At 39.3% G+C, this 19,892-nt stretch overlaps 1 protein-coding gene across 1 annotated transcript in view; it reads right to left on the minus strand.

Moving 5' to 3' along the window:
• Window positions 1-1,493: 1,493 nt before the first annotated feature.
• TMEFF2 (transmembrane protein with EGF like and two follistatin like domains 2) overlaps window positions 1,494-19,892 on the minus strand; it is a 229,683-nt gene continuing 211,284 nt past the window's right edge. Inside the window, exons 8-10 of the mRNA XM_047720627.1 lie at window positions 7,405-7,528; window positions 5,459-5,617; window positions 1,494-2,029 (exon numbers count right to left, since the gene is read on the minus strand). Coding sequence (XP_047576583.1) covers window positions 1,933-2,029; window positions 5,459-5,617; window positions 7,405-7,528 — 380 coding nt within the window. The 3' untranslated portion in view covers window positions 1,494-1,932. The remainder of the gene's footprint in view (window positions 2,030-5,458; window positions 5,618-7,404; window positions 7,529-19,892) is intronic.

Here is a 19,892-nt window from a genome sequence, read left to right on the forward strand (position 1 = left end):
CAGGCGCCCACTATGTCTCTTTTAAAAGGACTTCCTTTATGTAGTAGGTAAGCATGGAGGTGAACAGGAATGCACTGTATTATTAACCCCATGGAATTCTCCAACACTTAGGTTTATGGTTCTTTGATAAAAAAAAATCCTGCAGAATAGCATGCCAATATTTAGCAAAGCAAGTCATTTCATACTCTTACACAGGGATGTGTGGGTGGACTTGCTGTTTCTTTTAAACTCTACCAAGCTCTGGAGTGTTGCACGTCACTCTTCCCGTAGGTGGAAGGGTTTGCCGTTGGCTACTCTCTTACAGGGGAGATCGCTGCTGGTGTATCTGTGCAGTTGTTAATCAAACCAAAGCTCCATGCACAAGTTTAAATGGAGTTTGTTTTGTGCAAGCAGCACAAGACTGATTTATGGAAACACTCGCGTGATGATTATGCCTGTAGATTCACACTTCTCAGAGTGCCGACTAACCTAGAAAACCAAGTGTTTCAGAGTCCTAAATCTTGCTCAGATTGTCACCTTTTAAAAAGTGTTTTTATAAATATCATAAATATCACTTCAGGAAACCCATTTTTCACTGAATATTTTATATCCAGAATGTGTTGATTTGATATTTGTCTTTTTTTTTTTTTTTGGACACAGGAGTGTTGTTCCTTTCAGTCTATGTGGAGGTCACTGAAAGGAGGCAAAGAAAGTTCTAGATTTACTATATTAGCCACAGAAAGCGGCTAAGAGAACTAAGTAAGAGGCAATTATTCGATTTGTTATTCATCTCTTATTCTTTGAAAATTTTCATATTTTATTTCTTTCCAAAATGATCATATCTATTTATATGCTCAAGATTCCTATCACTAAATTCTTTTAGATGTTATGGGATTAATTTGCTTTCTTATCCCAGCATTTAAATATGCTTACAATGTATTTCTATGTTTTTTTTTTAATGAATTATCATCATCACCATAGTTCCACTTCAAAAAATGGGTCAGCAGGACACATAAAGCTCTTCATATGGAATTTGGTGGCCATTCTAACTTCTTTTTCAAGAACTCTATGCTATAAATGTAGCAAGGTGCTTCTGAGAATCTATGATTCTGGTGTTTCACTTTTAATGATGTTATTAAGTTTTTCTGCAAGTTCTTAATTCCACTCACCTAAATGGAACAGATTTTGTGCTCTGTGTATTCCTGATATGAAACTTGTTCCCGACCCTTCAGGTATCTGCACTTAACAGCGAGATTCTAAGATGCTTTCCAAATAAAAACCAATATCTTCTTTCCGTCTCTTTTATGAGTTATAAAACACTTTCCTTCCCCTTCTTCTTTGATTTAATTTATATGCCAAAGATTTTTCAGCTCTGGGGATGAAAATGGAAGACCAGGGAAGAAAGTTGATGAAATAGAGATGATTCAAAGATCTGAAATATTTTATCCTCACTCGATATAAAGTAAATTATTTTTTCTCTTTTCCAATAACCATCATTTCCCTTGATCTTGGAATCACTCAAAACCTAGCCACTGAGTCCTGTATAAACTAATGCTCTGTCTCAAGATGTGGGGGAAGATGAAATATTGGTACCTGTACAGATTGTACCAGCTTGATTCTATTTACAGGTATGCGATACCGCAAATTTAAGACGGCCAATTTTTTCTCATCACTGAGTATTTATTATATATAACAAATACATGGGAAAGAAAAAACTATATTGTGTGATATAAATAGTTTATTTACATTACAGAAAAAACATCAAGACAATGTATACTATTTCAAATATATCCATACATAGTCAAATATAGCTGTAGTACATGTTCTCATTGGTGTAGATTACCACAAATGCAAGGCAACATGTGTAGATCGCTTGTCTTATTCTGTTATCTATAATACTGTACTGTGTAGTCCCAGCTCTCGGAAGTCCGGCCGCCGTGCCACATGCTCCCTTTAGATTAACCTCGTGGATGCTCTTGTTGTGTTGTCTGAACTGTAGTGCCCTGTGTTTTGCTTCTGTCTGTGAATTCTGTTGCTTCTGGGGCATTTCCTAGAAGGTTGGAAAGTTTACAAATCTTAGTCCAGTGCTGTTACCTGAAGTTTGGTCCTACAATTACAGAGTGAAGTTGTGGATTAAGCCCATTGTTAAAATATTTCAGACAAAAGAATTTATTATTGGTAGAAGCTGGGATATTTTAGAAGGCTCTTTCTTCCTTTCTTTCTTTCTTTTTATTTCTTTTTTCTTTCTTTCTTTCTTTCTTTCTTTTTTTTTTTTTTTTTTTTTTGCTTCTCCTTGCCGTTGTCTGTAAACATCTTTTGGGGAGCACTGAAGAGCAGAGGCAGACGGTGAAGGGGACACAGTTACCTGGTCCTCACGCACTTCCTCATAAGCACAAGAATGACTCAGCAGAAGGCTATCAAGCAAGTTGTGAGCTCATCTAAGCTCACTTTAAATGTCTTCAACAATTTTATATTTTAAATGTCCTCAGGGTGAATGTTATATTGACATTTCAGTGCTATAAGTTTAAATCCTAGCCAACCAGAGAATGAGCCAACTCTTAATATCTGATACGTAATGAAAAGAGATATTGTTTTGGTTCAGGCTGATATCATTTTTCTATATTAATACCATAAGCTGGAGACATAAATTGGTGCCAACTATTTCACTTCTATAAAAAGCTAAATTCAGTCAAATTATCTGAAAAGCTCTGGTCTGGTGTCTTTTCTCTTGTAATAAATGAATGCTTTGATGATGCAAATAAGAAAAAATATAAAGTTCATATAAAATCCAATTATAATAAGATGGTTTCAGAGATTATCTATTCATATACATGTTCATATATGAATAAATATATATGTGTATATATATATATTTTACATGGGTATGGTAGATCTGTCAAAATGAACATGGAGCTGAAAGTCCCGTTCCCAGCAAGTGGGAGCTGGAGATGAAAAGATGAAAATCCATCTTCTCAACAGGGCAACACTTTTCATTCCAGAGCATGTCTCTAGGTGTCTATATTTTTATGACACATGCTGTATTTAGAAGGAGGGCAGATGTTTGACTAAAATTATAAAAACAAGGGGAAGCAATTAGGAAAAAAGAAAGTGGGAGGAGGGAAAGAGAGTAAGGAAGAGCAACCAAGTGATGGAGAAATGAAAAGAAATTGAAGAGAATGAAGGGACCTCTGCTCGGTGCAATGTGTCGATCTTTTAGCAACGGAATATGTTGGAATAGGTCTTGACAGACAAATGTGGTCAAGGTGGCCAGAAAATGGGAGGCTTTGGAGAGGGGCAGATGGCCCAGGTGGAAAATCTGGTTTCTGGGTAGAACATTTTCAAGTGAATAGAATGCATCCATGCCAGGGAGAGCATGACTTATTGACTGGTGTGACCCCTGGAAAGACTTTGGAAGACCAGGACATCCTAAGACAGCTTCACAAAATGCTCTACAGTAATACTCATGCAGCTCATGTACTCTTCCTCCAAGGTAATTAGAGAATAGGCTTTGTTTTGCTTTAATATGGAAAATGAAAATGGGCATATGCCTTGAAACAATGGCTTCCTTCTAATTTGGAGATCAGTTTCGGTTGTCCGGAGAGTCGGAACACATGGCGTCATGGCCAGCCGAGGCGCGGAGTGAGCAGGGCTTAAGTGCACAGGCGGGACACCAGCCGTCCAGACTCCAGGGCTGCCCTTATTGCTTTGCCGTGTACACTTAGCAATTTGCTCACTTCTCAGACCTCTGGGTTCCGATTTTGAAAACAGGGATCACTGTTCCTTCTTCATATGTTATTAAATGTGTATGTATGTGTACACGCATGTGTGACATACACACACATCTAACATACACACAATGCTTGGTGGGTGAGAACCCTGTGTACCCTATAGCTGTTCTTATAATGTATGGGGACAGAATTGTGATTAGTAACAAACTCGAGAAGATCTGTAAAGTACTGAAAGTTTTGAATCTTTGTCAGTACAGGAAATAGCAAGTCCAATTGTCATGAGATTAGATCTACTACATGGAATTTGGTTTTTCAGGCACTGACATTGCGTACAGATCGGAAGGTTCAAGACCCTTAGAATAATATGGCACCATGTCTTGTGTTTTAGATTCTTTTCTATCTTTCCTTTATACTCAGTATTTTTGGTTTCTTGAGTTATCTTTATGTTCCCTAGAATCTATTTTAATATAATCCATTGACTCACTTGGCATCTAAACGTGAGAGTCTAGTTGATGAGCTCAGCTTGGCTCTGAGCAGCACGAAGCTTCCGTCGATGATCTTCCCTTAAGCTTTTAGGCCCAGCAAGGATTTATGAACCATATTTTGTCTCTTTCAAGAGCAAATGCCACACTTGTCCTCAAAGAAGATAGTGTGGTACAGCTACGGAGATGTATTATGGCTTTTATTTTCTAAAGATATGATACTTTCTCTTATTTTCTTGTCTTTAGAAAAATAATTTTGGGGGAAACATTCTGATTTACTATAGAGCTGTACAAATGAATGGAAGTTTAAGTGTCTTGTGAATTTGGCAAAACCTTGAAAAACTTTCTTGGAACTTTTTTTCTCAGGGAGAGCCAAATCAGGTTAGAAAGAAGAATCTTCAGTAATATTTCAGGTTAGACAAGGCATGAATAATACAGATTTGGCTGCCATGAACTCACAACTCACACACGGATGGAGTTAAGCGAGTACATACCTGGGCTACTCCTTTACTCCCAGCACCGTGTCAGACATCACTGACTAACCTTGGTTTTCTCTCCTAGTGAAATGGGATGGGGTCTCTGGATCTGTCTCAGTCTAGCTCTCCAGGAAACAATTACCACTTGATTGTACTGGGGGTTTGTTATAAACGCTTGCTGTCATCTTTGCTTCATGTTTCCATATGTCAAAGGTTTTCATGTACTACAACATAATCTTTTTTATTGTAGCTATTTTCTTTGAATTTTGTGATTAAAAGCTGTTTTAACTTAAGATAAAAATATACCTGCTGTTTACATCAAATATGTTAAAAGTGATGATATCAGAGCTGTAATTGGAAATGCAGGCACCATAAATGAAAGCTGTCCTTTAACACTCTTTTAGGCCTTGGATACAATCACTTACCACCTCTTTCGGCACACTCATCTGGATAAATAAGATAATACCGTCGTTTAAATAGTCTGTTAGTAGTTTGAACGAAGACTGACATTCTATAGCTAAATGGAAGAGCATATTTAAACAAAGACTGGCATCACACGGTGGAGAAAAACAGATCTTTGCTTCAAAAATAAATGATCCTCATCAAAATGCAAAAATGAGGAAAATACTTTGTAGCCCTCCAGCATGAACATCGATGCTATTCACATGCTGTTATGATGAGGAAATAGGACTCCTGAGAGGATGGCTGCAGAGTCCACAGAGGGACTCCTGCCTAGAGTAATCTAAGTGAGGCAAGGAGCAACAGATTCCTTTATCTGGGCATAGGTACTGACCTTGTGATGCAGAGAACCACCACACAGATGACAGCAATCTGGATGGTTCCAATCACAGCTGCGATTAAGACGTACTGAAATCGTACAGGGCCGGGAACAACGTACAGTACACTGTAGTCCTTTTTTTCACAGTGTTGTCCAGTATAACCAGCATCACACCTGGAAGAAACGACAGTGCCCAGTTAGCTGTAGCCGCGGGACACATTTTTATAGCCTGTACACATTCGTCTTCACTGTGAAGTCACGGCTGTTTGCTTCCCTCTTAAAAAAAAAAAAAAAAAAAAAAAAAAAAAAAGCTATTTTGTAGATATGGGTTTCAACTATTTGTTTTCCACATGATTTCTTTGTGTTTTTGGTTTCAAAAATGTGAGGTTTTCTTTTATACTTATAATAAGATTTTGAGGACAGGAGGTTGGGACATAGTTTGTAATGATGACAGAGGAGGAGGAGATGTCCAGAAATGCTACTAGTTCTATCTATATTTTTTTTAGGCGAGTTTCACATTTTATTTAACTTCTTCTTTAATCAACCTAAGTCGACATGATTACAAGAAAAAGTTTGTTTCTGAGGATATGGGTATAAAACGGGGCTATTTATTTATGTCTTTATGGATAAAGCATTCTGTATGCTACTGTGAGGATAAATGTTGAAAAATATTTAGACCAAAGGTCCAATAAGTGATTTCTTTAATTTGTCGATCATAAAGTTGTCTCCTTATGTTGGAGAGCTAAATTTCAGTAGGAAAAAAGTAATTATGTTGTAGGCACGAGAGTTCCACAAAATAAACTCATGTGTGTTCATCTGAGAAAGAGCGCCGCCTCTCACTGCCTCGACCCTCCTCAGAGAGCTCCAGTGGACCATCTGCGTGTTAAAGTTAGTATTTGACAATGAAATGAAGAAAGTGTTCACGTAACAATACCAACAAGGGTCAACATGTCACTGGCTTTGTGCAAATGTTTTAGTATTCACTTGGAATTTGTACAGCCTGGGGTCTCTCCTCTTTGTCTTGAAGGGTTTAATAATGGGGGTCCTGCTAAGGATGACAGGGCAGCGGGAGCAGCCGCTCAGTTTTGTTCGCTCTCCCTGGCTTCACTGGAGGGTGTCAGTGTATTCAGTTAAGGGAAATATAAAAGGGAGACAGTTTGTGGGTGAGAGAGAGAGAGAAGAAAGGTTAAGGAGGAGGAAGAGGAGAAGAGAGAGAAACTCCTTTCCCTGTATAACAATACACAACCTTTTTCATCATGTGCCACTTGCAGATTCCTTTAATAAAAATACATTTGTTTTTCCACCTTGGCTTTGCCATCTTTTTACCATCTCAATAATTATGTTCTATTCATGAATACTCAGGAGATATTCAAATTTATTAACTAAGTCCAGACAAGCCATTTCTTTGTGTCTCAACTGAGTTAGAATCAGTGGAAGTATGGCTAATAATCTCACTACACCAGGCTAGTAGATAGCAGATCCAGAGAAAAGAGTATGTGCCTAACAAAACCAAGATTGATAATATTAATTAGAACACCTGGATGACTTCGGAGAAGATGACCTTCCCAAAGCAACAATGCTATCTTGTGTGCACTAAGTCCTCATCGGTTCATTTTGGAAATATTTACTGACCACCTGTTATAGGCTAAGAGCTACCTATGTCTTTAGGAGCCTGAGTCTCTGAGAAGCTTGTCATGCCCAAAGTACAATTCAAAATTCTACCAGAAGAGCATCCATAATGATATGCTACATAGTCCTCGGGTGTGTAAGGCACGTGCATTTCATGGTTTTCTAGTGGGTGTGTGTGTGTGCGTGTGTGTGGGTGTGCAGGAGAGGCAGTGAAAAGTTTTGCGGCTGATCACCCAGGCAGGCAGAATGCCATGCAACTCTTTGCAAACATCCAGAATTTAGTTCTCTGTGTGTACTTTACATAGTATAACATTAAAGAGCGAAAACATTACCTGCAAGAGGGCTCCTGCATATTGACAGAGCGTTCACACTTCCCGTGCATGCAGAAACCATTGTAGTGTTCTGGGCAAGGTACGTGGTGTTCTCTTGCACTTTCTTCTAACTTGTTGGCATTCTCTGCGAATACAGATCAAAGCAGGCACCCCTTGTAAATACTTTCCTAGCCCAGTGAGATCAACCAGTACATCAAGAAGCAAAGCCATAGCAGGCGAAGATATTTAAAAGGGCAAGAACGGAAAGGCCACGCTCCAGAAGAACGGAGAAGGACTGAAAGGCATCTTCTCGTTGTGTTTAGAGATGAAACTGCAAAACTACCCAGTGCTTTTCATGCTTTTATGCAATTTCTTCCATCTTTAATGGCCAGTGATGTTTCCAAGAGTTGGCAGACGGCTTTAATTTTCCTTGTGTGGAGACTGTACATTGATCATAAAATAATTCAAAAACTATCTTAGTCTTTGAATTTCAAAGCCCAGCATAGTGTCCCTAAGAGTAAAATGCTGCAATACCTTGATACTTTCTCAGTGTGGGAGCTTAAAAGTTAAAATAGGGCTGTGTTCAGTTGTTAAACAGACGTTTTCCAAAACTAAATGCAAATTGCAACAGACGTGTTCTTTCAGGGTTTTTTCATTGACTGTGAAGGGGAATTCTACCAGCACCCATGCATTTTGTTATTGCCAAAATAAAGCTATTGAAAGAGCAAACGTTATTTCAGAATCATTCATGGAGATACTAACACAGCACATACTGGAAGCTCTAAGTGTGTTCCTATGCACGGGAGCCGGTCTGTGTTAACAATGCGATGTGAAAGCTGAACTTACGGTAAAGGAAAGAATTTGTCTTCTAAAGTGAATCCTCTCCTCCATCATTAACAAGTTTTGTTTTCTTATGTCTCCATGAAGATGCCGAAATATTTTTTCTGACCTTCTACCCCAAATACATGTGCTTCCTAACCGTAGTGCTATCTCGACATAGTCTTTGGATTATATTCATTTTGTAATATAAAGTTTTGCCTTTGTTTGAATCTTTTCCAAAATCCATGACCTGACCTGACAAACTTTAAAATTCTTGCCTAAATACATGAAAAATATAATTTTCTTGATTTCAATCTGAGAAACTCTTCAATCCCACAGTAAGAGAAGTAATGAAAGCAGCAGTAATGGAAGATTAAAAATGAATTACTGTTTCCATGAAATAAATTATTTCCTATTATTTCACACAGAGGTACAGCTTTTATTATGGTGCATCCTTACAGTTTCTGACAGTCATAGGTGATGCATATATTCATCAGGAGAGAAAATAGCTTTAATATGGGTGAATTGTATAAATGCATTATTTATGTTTAAGCAGAGCTGGAAAATATCTATACATTTTAAGATCTAGTTAGTCATCTGCAGAAATTTCAAGTTTGAAGCATATTGGTAAATATGTTAAGCACTTTCTTGTGTAGGAATATTTATGCGCGTTTGTGTGAAAGGTAATATTTCAAATCACAACTCAAATTAATAAAGGATTTATTATAAGAATGCTAGGGAGACTGGACATGGCCTTAAATCATTCCTTTGTCCTATATCTGTGTCTCTTTACCTATTTAGTTGATATTTTGTTGGTATTATATTTCGACTTTGATGAATATTGTTAAAATGAATAAACCACTTGCATGGAAAAGACTAAAAACACACGAAGTTTTCTCTTTCGGTTTCTCCCATTCTTCTAAGGTACTTTAGAGCTTTATGTCATGGTGTTTTTGGTAACAAATTACAGCTATAATGAGCAAACACACAAAAACTGAAATAAATAATGTTGGCTGAAATTTCCAATATGGGAATATGTGACCAAAACAGCAGCGGGACGATGCTGCTATTCTGATGCACGTCGAGACGGCTCGTGGTCATTCATGAATCCGTGCAGAAGACTAGGCTCATTTGTTACTGCTGCCCGGAGGCTGTAAGCTAGAGCGGCCAAACCATGCACGTGCTGTTTAGAGGCGACGTTCACAGTGGGGTTTGCAAGCCCCACTGCTGACCTAACAGACCAGCACTGATTCTCACTCTCACTTCTGGATCTTCTCCCCATTAACAAATGATTCAACACTTCTATTTCGTGTTTGTTAGTGACCCTCCAGCGCTTCCACACACCTGCATGCAGGAGGATTTCCTATAACTTCCCTACGCTTCAATTTACATCATGATTTCGGGCATGGCATTTTTCAAACATACCTTATTAGGCCTATTTTTCTTTTTGTCAGTTGCAAAAGAAGATCAAGAATTTTCTTAACTCAAAATCCATTTTTAGGCTATTTCATTTTTTAACTCCATCCCTAGCCCCATACTGTTTTTGTTTTTGGATTTGTACCATGTTCACAAGTACAGACCAAAGTCCAAGGACAAAGTAGGAGCTCGTTTGAGTGAGGCTGTTGCCTTAGTGTGGTAGGAACAAGAGATTTTCTCAAAGTTCATTATCCAGACAGGATGATCATGTGTGAGGGGAATAGTTCCCATCATAAAATCTGCTAATTAGTTTACACCATTCCTTCTGGGCTTGGAGTGCTCGGTTCTGCTGCTTGTAGGACACTGTCAAATAAGGAAGTTAGAGAGATTGAAAATAAATGAGTAGAAGAAATGATCCCTGAGCAAGAAAATGCGGAATCATCAATATATGTCAACAAATTTATCGTCAATCCAACCAAGTAAACCAGTTCTTTGAAAACCTGAATATATAACCACTTCTAGTAATGCGATAGATGTATTTTAGAAATGAGATTAGAGTATATTAAGAATAGAGACACAGAAAATCTAATATTCCAACCAAATATGTGTATGGATGATGGTTTTTGTGACCCCAATGTTTATGCCTCGGTATTCGAGCACTCCTGAAGCACTTAAAGATTTCAAATCACCTAAAAATGATAACTGGAAGTATGTATGTTTTCTATAGTGGCTGATGACATAGACATCCATTTCTCCGTCCTCTACTGAAAAAGAGGTTTAGGGTAGGGGTTGTGCTCTTTCTACTAAAAGAGATAGTGACAATGGTAGAAACTCTCCATGTCTCTGTGTAAGATCTTCTAGTTTCCTACTAAATGATCACAAATGATTTATTCTGAAAGGGATCCTGACCCTTTTAAGAAACATTTCTGGTGTAATCTGAATTAACTGCAGCACAGCTAACAGGATCGCATGCCCATTGAGAGTCAACGCCCTAGTCGAGGGCTATAGGAGTGGGCAGCTCCAGTGCACAGACAGCTCTATGCATTGTTTCTGTCCTGGTGCACTCAGGGGAAGAGATGGGGGAGGGAGGCAAGAGACAGAGGGAATGAGGACTGGCAAGGTTTTACCTTAACAGAACTCAAGGGAGGGAAGTGGGTAGAAAAGGGGCAGAGCTGGGCATGGTGATTCAGAGCCTTAAATCAATATAGCCCAGAGTGTGTGCGTGTGTGCGTGTGCATGTGTGTGTGTGTGTGTGTGTGTGTGTATAGCATTATCCCTGCCTTTTTCTTCCCCAAAAGCTGGAAATAAGATGTCGTTCAGAGAATTAATCTATGAAAACAACACATTATGGACTGAAGCAGAAATGGGATAATATAAAATTGCCTAAAACTACCCATGGACCCAAAGAAAGAATGCTTCCTGGGACAAGGGTTAGAGCTTGGCAAAAGGAGCTTCTGAAAGTCATGTTCTCTATTCAAGGGCTCTCCAGGGGGGTGTTGCCCTGAGAAGCCAACCTGAAGGCGAACCTCGAGTCCCGGTGCTGAAGCGGAGGCACAAAGCTATTAGGTCTGATGCCGCTTCCCCGTTCTCTCAGTCAACCTGTTTCCCTTACTCTGATGCCCTGTTCTCTGGACAGTCTTAAAATAATTTATTTCTGTGTAGCCTACAGGACCACCTGGATTCCTCATCTGTTTGGCAGTTACATATTTCATAGGAGTTAAATTGATTGGTTGTGACTTTCTGTGTGTTTGGTTTCTTTTTCTTTTTCTTTTCTTTTCTTTTTTTTTTTTTTTTTTTTTTTTTTTTTGCATAAGTCAGCTTTCTCCAGCCCACTCAGCTCTAGCATTTTGTAAGATCAAACTTCTGCACCTCCCAGCTAGAGGACTGGGCCCTGCCTACGGTGCACTGCAGTCTGAGAGGCCTTTTGGGGGCTGGTCAGACAATATTTCTCTGGAAATAGCACTTTGCCTTAACCAGGCCTTTCTTGAGGATATCTACAAATCCTTAGTACCAGATTCCCGAGGAGTGCGAGAAGATTTCAGAGTAAGGGGCACAGATCCTAAACTAGAGGTAACATGGCAGACTCAGGGCATGTTTCAGGGACCCAAGTTCCTACCGCACGTTTTCACGCCAGCAGAGTTCTTCAGTGAGCGAGTGAGTAGCAGAGTGAAGTAGCGACATCCTGGTGGTGTTACAAAGAAGCCTTCTTACTACTGCTAAGATTTTGTAGTGTTGCTGTATGGGAGATTTAATTATTATTTCAGACCTCTAAGTTCTTCGAACTCTGAGTAATACTTATTTCTACTGCTAATATTTACTTAAAATAAATTACCAATAAATATATACTGATATGTATTATAAAATATTATTTTTGATATACTGGGGAAAAGGAATTAAGCAAGTAGGAACATTATTTAGATATAGTAAATAAAAGAAATCACTTTGGCTTAATTATGCGGACACTTTATCAAAGGACATAAGATATCTTAAATATTTACAGTGTCTATATTTCAGACATTCTAGCATACAGTGAGCTCTTTTATGCATTATCTTCCTTTGAGGGAACAATATGTTTGTGGATTAAATTCAATTTCTCACATCATACTTTAACATCTCAAATTATCTTTGACAAGTGCAAGCCCAGGAGTAGTACCATCTCATTTATTATGTTCTCAACAAGCTTTTCCTGTGGACACACAAAATGGTCCACACTTTTCCAGAAAACGAACACTTTCCATTTTGAATATATTTGTATAATACTTCTTTTTTTTTTTTTTTTTACATTTAATTATGGCACAAGGAAACCCCAGCAAGTGTTCAGGCACTTGCACAGCTGTTGCGATACTCGATTTTACCTGCCCTTACTTACTACCATAGCTGCAAACCCATTTGAAAATAGTTTTATTTAACTAACAAGAAAAAAAAGGTGTCTTTCCTTCTATTATATTTATACTGTGCCTGGGATGGAATAAAATATGAATGTGGAAGTGAAGTCATGATTGTTCCCGTTGTTGATAAGAGCTGGTTTCAGAGAAGACGTATAATTCTTAGGATTTCTTCTCCTTATCTTATCAGGCGTAAACATATGAGGTGGTAGTAAAGCCTCATATCTAGCTTCAACTGCAGCAGAAGTTTTTTAAAGACCAGAAAAGTGCTCCCATTGAACAGGTCCTGAATGCAATGCAGTGGGGTTCTTTTTTTTTTTTTTTTTAAAGATTTTATTTATTTATTTGACAGAGAGAGATCACAAGTAGACGGAGAGGAAGGCAGAGAGAGAGAGAGAGGGAAGCAGGCTTCTTGCTGAGCAGAGAGCCCGATGTGGGACTCGATCCCAGGACCCTGAGATCATGACCCGAGCTGAAGGCAGCGGCTTAACCCACTGAGCCACCCAGGCGCCCCTGCAGTGGGGTTCTTGCAACTTAACAAATTGCATAATAGTTTCCCCCGCCGTCATAGTTTCTTCAAGGCCCAGATGAATAGATGAGAAGAGTCTCTCCTCTCTTAAGCCTCTAAGACAGACACTCAAATGAGAATGCCAGCTGCAAGTGACAGGAGAGTGCAAGGGACACGAAGGCATTTAAGGACACAATCAATTTTCGTCTGGTAAAGAGCAGAGACTCAGTCACAATGTTCTGAGTTATTTAATCTCTGTAAAAGATTTGGAAAAATAACTTCAAAACAGAAACCCAGCCCCTTGCTATAAATGCAGCATTTCTTCTACTGGCTGAACCTATCTTTTTCAAAAAGTCGTTAAAAGTATCTAGATCCAAAATTTTGCCAGTTAGGCAATGGTCTGGGTTGGGAAGTAGGAGGGGAAGAGACAGGGGGAAATTTTTTCTTACCTCACCATCAATCAGGCATTACAAGATGTGATATATGATTATCCGTATTACCACTTGTGTATATAAATATTCCTATTGGACACACAAATTAAAATAAAGCAGAGGAAAACTAATTTTCATGTTATTACATTCTCAGGCAAGGCCTTGATGACATTATTCAAGAATTGTTTGAATTTAAATTGGAAAAAGTGCTAGCATCTGAAATAGAAATAGTAATTTGGGGACTGGAATGATTGAAATGCAACAATATTGCACGATTATTTGCATGGGGTTTTATTATCTGAGTTTCTACTGGTAATGTATTTACACAGATAAAAGCTGAGAAATCTGGACCATCTTGGGAAAGAAACTTGTATGTAAGCATTTTCACTTACAACACCCAAGTACAGTTATTGTAATTCCAGGACTTGTGATGACAAGGCTGCATCACAGACACAGTCGTCAAAACTGCACCTCCAAAAGTACACGTCATAGATTTTACATACATAATACATACAGATGTATCTGCTTATTAGTAAAAGGAAAATAAGCAGATTTTTAGCCATTTGCTCCATACTCTGCCCTGAAATGCCTGTCTGGCTTCGGATGGCAGAGCCCTCAAAGGCTTGAGGGGAGCAGCTACTGGGAGAAGCTGTCCTCGGCCTCTAATGGTCCTTCTCGAACTCCACCATTCAGTCAAGAGCCTATTAACTCCCAGCAAGTGGGTAACTCCTATAGGTTTAGAGGATTTAGCTTGAAGACCTTTTAAAAATATAGTATTTTATGGAACTTTAGATGTCTTTGACAACACTTCATACATATCAGGCCTTATGAAGACGTGGGGATCGTTAACCTCTCAGGAGTCCAGAGCTGGAGTTGCCTGGAGCTTGTCTGGGGCCTTTTGCTGGAGATTTCCCCACGGAGCTTTCGCTGTAGCGGCCCTTCTCACTTTAAAGATGCTCTTGGACGACAAAGTTTACTACAAACTTTAGAGGAAGGGGAAAAAAAGGACTGGGAGCCATTTTATGTCAAGAACACTCCCCTTCCCTTCCTTCTGTAGTCTTAAACTAAATCTATACACTTCTGGCCAAATTTATTTGCTCGGCGGCTGACAGGGCATCTTAGGGAGGCTGCCGGATGACAGAGCAAGTAACAGAGGGTTCAGGTCCTGTTCCCTTCCGCCTTCCAGGGTGTGTGAGCCAAGCCATTTTTTCCCTTCATGGGCTGCATTTGCAGAAATGGTTAAATCGTTCAGAGAAACCTTTCTAGGTGACACATTTGTTTTCCTCCATGACCCTGAAGCTATTAGCCAACAGAGTGAGCAGAGTGAGGAGGATTCTGGTTGGAGCAGTCACTGAAATGCAGCAGAAATAAAGGTTTTAATAATGTAAATAGGACAAAAAATGGCTTTTGGTAGTTTGCTAAATGAATATTTCTTGACTACTTACTATGTGTCTAGTGTCGTGCTGGGTACTGTATGCTGCATGCTGCATCTATTGGCCCTCTTCCCAAGATTTTTTTTTTAAGATTTTATTTACTTATTTGACAGAGATTACAAGTAGACAGAGAGGCAGGCAGAGAGAGAGGAAGGGAAGCAGGCTCCCTGCTGAGCAGACAGCCCGATTCGGGGCTCAATCCCAGGACCCTGGGATCACGACCCGAGCCGAAGGCAGAGGCTTTAACCCACAAAGCCACCCAGGCACCAAAGATTTTGTTTTTTGTCTTCTAAACATAGCCAAGAAAACAGATTTGCAAGACAAGACGACAATAAATATTATCTACATTTACTGGAGAATCTACAACATGCCCAACATTGTGCTAATACTTAATAGGATAAAATGTATTCCTTATTATAGCTCTTTAAGGTAGATTTATAAAAATCTCATTTTGTGTACATGAGGAAACATAAGCTCAAATAGGTTGAATTGCTTATCTTAGAAATGTGCACGATCAATAAGCAGAACCCGGGTCAAAGCCAGCTTCTGCCAGTGAGACACGCGGACCAGGTAGTTAAGGACTCATTAAAAAGAAGACACTATCTTGGGACGCCTGGGTGGCTCAGTTGGTTAAGCAGCTGCCTTCGGCTCAGGTCATGATCCCAGCGTCCTGGGATCGAGTCCCACATCTGGCTCCTTGCTTGGTGGGGAGCCTGCTTCTGCCTCTGCCTCTGCCTGCCATTCTGTCTGCCTGTGCTCGCTCACTCTCCTCTCTCTCTGACAAATAAATAAAAAAAAAAACTTTAAAAAAAAAAAAAGAAGACACTATCTCGCCTCCATAGTTTACTAATTGTTTGCCCTTTATGATTCCTGATTCTTTATCCCACATGGTTCCTATTGCTGCTCTGAAAACCAGTTCTTTTCTTTTCTCTTCCTCCTGTCTCAGGGGAGAGATCTTGTCTGAGACCAAACCATCATGAATCCCAACTTCTCCATCCTCCTCAAGGGCTCTCTCCCTCAGTGACCTCCTTTCTCTCCTGTATCTTCAATTCTTTGCTTCTTGCCACCAGCATTTAAACACCTTTGAATGTTTTTCATCTTAAAATAAGAATTTACAACTTTCTCCTACTGCATGTGCTTTCGTAGGCCACTTGTCTCCCTTCTCTTCTTCTTAAGAAGCTAAACTTCATCAAAGTGCTGTCTACACGCCTGTCTTTGCTTCCTGCCGTAACTCCCATGCAATATTTACCCATTGCTCTCTAGTCACACCTTCAGAAAAACTGCTGTGACCTCGATCAACCCACAACATCTTTATTGGTAAAACTAGTAGTCTCTTTTCCGACTTCCGACTCTTGATTTGGGCTCAGGTCATGATCCCAGGGTCTTGGGATCAAGCCCTGCATCTGGCTCCATGCTTGGCAGGGGGTCTGCTTGAGGTTCTCCCTCACTCCCTCCCTCTGCCCTTCTCCCTTCACAAACAAACAAATAAATTTTTTTAAAAATGACAGGTAAGTTGCAATATGGTGGAGAACGTTAGTATAATCACTAGAATGTGTATATTCAGTATGACAGAAAGAGGCACAAGTGAAAGCCGTATTTGCTATGCATCCTCAGTCTTCTGTGAAAGACAAAAGGCTGGAGAGCAAAACTGTGTTGCTAACCATAAAAGACAAGACAGACACCTATAAATGACTCAAGTGCAAATAGAAGCGATTGATGGGTTGATGAGTTTGCATAGTTCTCCCGTATGATGTCATGGCCCAAAAAGGGCAATTAGAGAATTTATAGTGTAGATTCGGATTCATTTGCAAAGTTGGAGTACAGCCATATGTTGGTACCTGACCAAATTAATGTAAGTGATTCTCATTGAAAGGGTTAGAAGGTACACCATCTTTTCTAATATGCGATGATGAGACAAAAAAGTTTCAGAAACAAATGTAGCTGATTGTGCTGTAAGTATTTCTGATAATAAAGAAGTCATGGAGTCAATACTAAGAAGATTGAATAATTTTTCTAAGAAGTAATTTCTGAACATAGCATAGCCCGTGAACAGCTCCATGTCATTGAAAAGTTATTCTTTTTTTTTTTTTTAAGATTTTATTCATTTATCTGACAGAGAGAAAGAGACACAGTGAGAGAGAGAACACAAGCAGGGGGAGTGGCAGAGGGTGAAGCAGGCTTCCCGCGGAGCAGGGAGCCCGATGCAGGGCTCCATCCCAGGACCCTGGGATCATGACCTGAGCCGAAGGCAGACGCTTAACAACTGAGCCACCCAGACACCCCAAAAAGTGATTCTGTTTTGATAGCATTTCTCAGTTATATCCTAGTATATGTCTACAAATCAGGTATCTTTGTGTTTGAGCAGAATACTATAGATAATAAAGGTGGTATTGTTTCCTAAAATAAAACTTTCAATGATGTGAAAATCCACCAGAGCTTTCTAGGTAGTTCCTCCATTTAACATGTTACATTAGAGATGGGATAATATGAGTGAACAAGCCATTCTCATGCCCAATATGATACACTTTTTTTTTTTTACCCTCAGTAAAACTTTCTGTCTAATGATGATCTGGTAATATAATAGCCAAATATTTTATTCGTTACTGTACTGGGTCAACTAACACCCCTCCCCCCGCCACCCTGAACCCACACCTACCTGGAACTTCAGAACGCAGTTTTATTTGGAAATAGGTAATCAGCTCAGATGAGTTCATACTGAATTAGTCCGAGCCCTAAATTACAGGGTTATATCGGCTTATATACATACAGGATTACACAGACGATTCTAGAGCAGAAGCTACATGAAGACACACAAGCGGAGAGTCAGGTGAGGATGTGAGCAGGTCAGAGCCATAATGCTCCAAGCTGAGGAGTGCAGGAGCCACCCGCAGCTGGGAGAGACAAGGAGGTACTCCCTCCTCTCTGAGCCTGTGGAGGGAGCGTTGCCAACACCACCTTGATTTCAGACTCTAAGTCTCCAGAACTATGAGATTATAAACTTCTGTTGTTGTAAGTCACCCAGTTTGCAGTAATTTGTTGTGACAGCCCTTGCAAACGGACACAGCCAGAGTTCAGCAACCAAACCCTTACACTAATGAAATCCGTTTTCTAATGACATGTATGGAATGAGTGAGAAAGAGCTCAAGGATCGGTTTCCGCTACTCTGTGACTTGGGCAGTCTCAGCTGATGTTTATTTTTCCAGCATAATTTTACTCTCAAAAGTTCTGAGTTTGGGTGATACATGATATGATTAACTTAGTTTAAATTTATGTTGAAATATCTGTGGTTCACTGCATTTGCAACCCGAAAACTATGCTTTAAAGGTGCTGATATGTCAAAGTATGCTAATAATCCCAGTAAAGAAGAATTTTTGAGAGGAGAGGAAAACTTCATGGGAGGGGCTCCATTTTTTTTTTTTTTTGATTTATTAATTCATCTTGTAAGAAAGGCAGTTATCTTACATAATCATTTTGTCATACAACAAATGATTCTACATTTTACCTTTATTAGAAAGAAGCAAGTGACCAAGAATCAAACTGACACCGATGACCTTTCAACAAAAGGATTCCAGGTCACAGGTGCGTGATGATCTCCCACACTATCTCTGTCTGTGATTTCAGAATGCCTGGATAGCTAATGCTTTATGGAATTCCTACTCATTAAGAAAATGTCAGTTTATTTTGCATCTTCTGCTTAAGAAGAGTGGGAGTTTGTAGCATTGCATTAAGAAAATTTGAACATTAAGTGTTCTTTGAAGTGTCATCCTTCAGTAAAATGCAAATCTTTAAAATCTAGGACAATTCATTTGTCAAATATTCTAAATAGCTATGGGTTCACTCTCTCTCTCTCTCTCTCTCTCTCCTTTCCAGTTTTGAATAACCGATTTGCTTCTGGTACTTCCTTAATTTCTAGTCAGTGATAACTGAGTATAACAAGCTGCTCTAGAAATAGTTAAGGATGAGATGTGATCTTAGCTTCTTTCCACTTGCGCAGCATCTAGGTTTGAAATTAGTTATTAACCAAATGGCACTTAGCGGTCTCAAGTGTTAGTTTACCTTTTAACAGGTCTAACACACTCCCAGTGTATCATTTACACTCTCCAAGTACACGATTAACCACTCAAGAAATCAATAGGGGTTATAAAACATGTACAAATCTGAATTTGGAAAAAGTCAAACACCTATTTGATCCATGAGAAATAAAGCAGCTGACATTTAGAATTGGAGCTAATAAGGAACCATTTATTTTGAACTAGGAAAAGCCCAAAATGACTATGCGCCAAGATGGGAGTGGAGTATGGTACAGATAATTCAAACAAAGCACCTCACTCGTTCTATAATGAAGGCTACCAGTATCAACCCATGACTTTTGGCTCCTGGTGTGTGACTGTGTAGACCTTTGGATCCACAGTAGATAAGAAACATATTTTCTCTTATGATGTTTTGAAATTTACTAGATCTGGGTCATATTATGCCTAATTAATTCATCAATTTATTTAATTCAATTAAAAATATTGACTGATCTCCTCCTATATGCCAATTACTACAATCCCAGGATATGTAGTGGTGAGTCAAACAGAAGAATTTCTCTACTAAATGGCAAACATATTAGAGAGACAGAGATGGGCAGTCTACAAAATGAAAAACAAACAAAAACCCAACATCTCAATTAGAAATGTTACAGGGAAAAATAAGGTACTCAGATAGAGCAGACTAGGGTGGGAGACACACTTCAGAGAGTGAAGGAAGGGATATTGGAGAAGGAAGGATGAAGAAGAGCTGCCTGAGAAGAGCCTTGGGATGGCTCCTGACCTGAGTGAATGACACAAATGGAAAAAGACTGATGTAGGGAAGAGGTGTTCCAGGAACCAGCACTGTGGCTACAGCAGAGTATGTCAGGTGGACTAGAGAGGGGGCCAGGATGAATTAGAGAATCACTGACTTCCTTTTTACACAGACGTTTAGAAGCCATGTTAAGGAGTACCAGCTTACAGTGCAATGGGCAATGCTCTGGATA

Source organism: Lutra lutra, chromosome 3 (genome assembly GCF_902655055.1).
Source record: "Lutra lutra chromosome 3, mLutLut1.2, whole genome shotgun sequence".
NCBI classification, from domain to species: domain Eukaryota; kingdom Metazoa; phylum Chordata; class Mammalia; order Carnivora; family Mustelidae; genus Lutra; species Lutra lutra.